This window comes from Priapulus caudatus, unplaced genomic scaffold (genome assembly GCF_000485595.1).
Source record: "Priapulus caudatus unplaced genomic scaffold, Priapulus_caudatus-5.0.1 Scaffold632, whole genome shotgun sequence".
Taxonomy (NCBI): Eukaryota; Metazoa; Priapulida; class Priapulimorpha; order Priapulimorphida; family Priapulidae; genus Priapulus; species Priapulus caudatus.
This window is the reverse complement of record NW_014577693.1, coordinates 28,359-32,812: the sequence shown is the minus strand read 5'-3', so window position 1 is coordinate 32,812 and position 4,454 is coordinate 28,359. Positions and strand designations below refer to the sequence as shown.

Genomic DNA, 4,454 nt, shown 5'->3' with positions numbered 1-4,454 from the left:
TGTGTACTATGTAGCAGTATCCATAGCCATAATATCATGTGTACTATGTAGCAGTATCCATAGCCATAATATCATGTGTACTATGTAGCAGTATCCATAGCCATATTATCACGTGTACTATGTAGCAGTTAATATTACTCGCTTTAGGGATAGGCGTATGTATAACCTTGACGCACTCAATACTCGTAAAATAACTCGTTCATGAAGAGTAAATGGGACGAGGGAAACACAATATCAGTAGACGCTAGTCGCATAGCTGGACTGCAGATACAACTCATTCTTTATAAGATCACAAGCTGCGCAAGGTAAGTTTAGTGTCAGAATGCGAGATCTTCTTAGAAAGGTACATGCATTATTAAAAATAACTATATCTAAACAACATTCAACTTCACTTAATGATCACGTGCGATAACAAATCATGTAATAACTCCGTATGTTCACTATCTTCTCTTTAACAATCAAAAGCATCAAAAGTTACCCCTACTGAACGTCCTTGGACATTTCTAGAGTGCTCCATATTGATTTCCATTGAGAACAAACAAACAGACATACATTCACAAATATGTATTAGATATATTATATGGTCGGACAACTTAGGTACATAGGACCATGGCCTGTCGCTCATTAGCAATGTCGTGGCTTGTATATTGAGAAGGCTACTTTTTATTTGCCTTGCGGCGCGACAAAAGTTGTAGTTCCAGTGGAGCGAGTAAATGTAACTTTGACCTACTTCCTTCTGTAAACAACTACCATGAGGCTAGTAGGAATACGCGAACCCAGAGGCACAAGTCGCGTGTAGCTGGACGGGAAGGCGTGTATACATAGAAGTCGTTCTCTGCAAGAGCCCGCGCAACGCGAGGTAAGTATAATGAAAGAATGTAAGTGTTTAAGAAATTATGTTTGAATTAAAATTGACAAAAATAACAAAACGTAAGCGGGATTCCCGTTCATACAAAGATCGCATATAAAACACAATATGTATCGATTGGTACATGTCTGTGTCAAGCTTTAGCAGTTATACTTAAGTCAAGTATGCCAATAAACTTTTTATAATACACTTTGACGTGAGAATACCTTAAACTTACACTGGTCTCTATATAATCATGTGTTAAACATCTAGTATGGCACCATTACGAGTGGCTGTGATTGGAGCTGGGCCGTCAGGGTTGATTGCTGCCCGCATGCTTGCCTCACGACCGCAAGATTTCGAATTCGAAGTCTATGAACGTGGATATAACATCGGTGAGTGGAAGCCATGTATTACCTACAAGACATCTCCGTATAGAAACGTATGTCATCAGTTGTTCGCCTGCTAGATTTGTCTTTCTCATGACAAATGATCTAAATCGGTGCATATAGGCAGCATGAAAAATTGTCGGGAGAAAATCTAATGGCGCTGGCACAAGGAATGAGGGTTGATGTCCGATGCATTGTAACGTTTTTTGGAAGAGGAAGTGAGGTTGAAGGGCCACCATATCTCCCCGTGCATCAATTAACGCTTGTAAACACCTGGAAGGTTGGCACTTACTTACTTATCCTCCTCACTCCCAGTGNCGGAAATCGCGGCGAAAACATTTGCATCCGCATGCGATAATTGAGCGGACAAACCATGTGAATTTATTCGCAGGTCCGCGGCGATCATATCCGCAGCGGAAATCGCGGCGAAAACATTTGCATCCGCATGCGATAATTGAGTGGACACACCATGTGAATTTATTCGCAGGTCCGCGGCGATCATATCCGCAGCGGAAATCGCGGCGAAAATATTCGCACCCGCATGCGATAATTGAGCGGACACACCATGCGAATTTATTCGCACGTCCGCAGCGTACACACTACACGCGATCTACTGGCGCCACACGGCTCCACCATGGCTCCAAAAGTCATGTGGTCACATGATTAGCATACTGATCAATGATTCGCTGCATTATAACAATCGGTCACACCAACAATAGGACACACAATGCGAATTTATGCGCACGTCCGCACGTCCGCAGCGAAAATATCAAACATGTTTGATCACTCTTTTGTATGTTTTGAATGTTTTGAACATGTTTTGTACACTGCGAATTTCTGTGCGGATGAAATTCGCAGCGAAATTCGCCCGCGCTTGAGCGGACACACCATGCGAATATTTCTGTAAGGAAAGTACATTATTAAAGAAAATACATTATTAAAAATTAGAGGCGGTTGAGACGGTCCATCCAGTATTGATTTAAGAGTTGAATAAACTGTTCAGGTAAATATCATTAATTGATCATCGCCTATAGTTTTTCCATACATGATGTTAACATATGTCGAGTTGATGCTACGTGGGATTGTACTGATACATAGATAACACATTATGGAGGTAATTATTTGGATTAATTACTGATGGAATAAGTAGTTCGTACATTGAGTATTAATTCCTGTAACAAATTTAGTTCCAATGAAACGAAAACTGTTGATATCACCGAACAACATATTTTCTATTAAAAGAAAATCTGCTGTTAGAAAATAGACGACAATAAAGGGTTTTGGCCCTATTATATATCACTCAATTATCAGCTTTCGCTGCATCATTGAAATATACTCTTTATATCTTCTTACGCAACAATATTATGCTATTAATTATCACCTATTACGTATCACTATAATAAAATGTGGCAATTAAGTCATCACTATTCGTCTATCTATCAACTCGTCAACTTTTCAACAGAAGGTTCATAGTGTAAATACAGATGTTTTCAATATTAGCACCTATTACATTTGACTAATAATTATGTGGTTATCACAATTGCTAAGCTACTCTGGAGACTTGTATACACCTACACATGTGTTTCAAGCAAAAGTGTTCATTCTGAAAGCGCCTGTTGCCACAGCTAAGGCGGAAATACTATGGATATGTGCAAACATTTCTCACATCCCGTCTATTGCAGCAGATGATATACTTAGAAATGCTAACGTCTTAGTAGCCGTTAGAAATTAACCGTAACCCAAGCGACAACATTTTATGTCAAACTGTAAAGAGGTTTTCAAATACATGCGAATCGCTCACAATCGTGAAGATCTCGTGGCCCATGTATTCCCGCGTTCTAACTACGTCATGTATTCTAAATATCTTTGTTGTCGCAGTTATTATGGCCGGACGTTGTCGTGTGTGTGCACTGGAAAGAAATGTCTATAATTTTTCCAAATGTCTTCAAATGTTAAGGTTGGTCGTTGTCGCCGCAGTCTTGTCCAGTTAAATGTGATTGTCCCCACTTAACATATCCCGAGCTAAACGTGAAAAACAGATAGAGTTATAGTGTTAATTATGTTCCCAGACTTTACTAATGATCGATAGCCACCTGGGGCAGTGAAAAAAATACACGGGGGCTCGGGGCGATTTAGTCCCCGAAATGCCAAAAAGAGCCCCCGTAAATTTGCATAGATTTCAATGCAAACCAAATTTTAGAGTGCTATAATCATGCACGCAAGTTTAAAAAGTGGCCCCCGAAAAATACATTTTTATTTTTTCCCTGATCTGAGGCACCATACTACAGTTTGTTAGCGACACGATGTTTACCAATACGAGTATAACCTTGGCCTGCTTAACCCTAGTGCAAATAAACTATCCGGGGGCTAGAGAAACGCAAAACCGGTAGGCGCTAAAGTCGCCTAGCTACGGCTATAAATATGCTTAACCCTATCAAGTCCCATACAGTACGTAGCGTATGCACACGCAAGTTGTTCTCTGCAAGAATACAAGCAACTCAAGGTAAGTTTACTGTTAGAATGCGCGTTTTCGAGAAATAACGTATACATTTTCAAACGTAACAAATTGTAAACAAGATTTATAATCATACAAAAAATCCTACACATCAAAAAGTATATAAAGAAATGTATATGTCGGTTTCATGCTTGAGTAATACAGTAGCATATATTCGGACCGGCTTTATCTGGCCTCAAATAAACGGGCGCATGTGTTTGAAAAACAATCCTTACGCATGTTAGTTTAATCGGATAAACAAGACAGGACCTCGGTTAAACGGAATATTATCTGCAGGACAAACTTAATTTAAGTGACCGTCGTAAAACAATCTTAAACTTAAAAGCAAACTGACAACTATCGCGACAGATTCGCGGTCCCTGCCCTCAGCGGTCCTGTTAAAGCGGGAACAGTCTGGACTTCAAAATACAGTTGTTAACATAATGAGTTAATAGGTTAATTTTACCTCTTAAGTTGTAATAATTCTATATATTGATAAGCCTTCGTAATGGCAGCAATATGCAAAACTGCATTTGAATCGGTTGTTTATGATACATATCTACGTATGTCTGACGTAACGTCCGTAAAGCGCATATCCCCAAAACCTGTCTCATCAGGAGATGCCCACCAATTCCCCAACAGGCCGCTGTTGCTGCTACTGCTGCTGCTGCTACTGCTACTGCTACTGCTGCTGCTGCTGCTGCTGCTGCTGCTGCTGCTGCTG

At 40.1% G+C, this 4,454-nt stretch overlaps 1 protein-coding gene across 1 annotated transcript in view; it reads left to right on the top strand.

Annotated features, from left to right (window-relative positions):
- The first annotated feature begins 775 nt into the window (after positions 1-775).
- LOC106812300 (flavin-containing monooxygenase FMO GS-OX5-like) overlaps positions 776-4,454 on the top strand; it is a 10,917-nt gene continuing 7,238 nt past the window's right edge. The window contains exons 1-2 of the mRNA XM_014816140.1: positions 776-859; positions 1,121-1,242. Of these exons, the coding sequence (XP_014671626.1) occupies positions 1,122-1,242 (121 nt within the window). The 5' untranslated portion in view covers positions 776-859; position 1,121. The remainder of the gene's footprint in view (positions 860-1,120; positions 1,243-4,454) is intronic.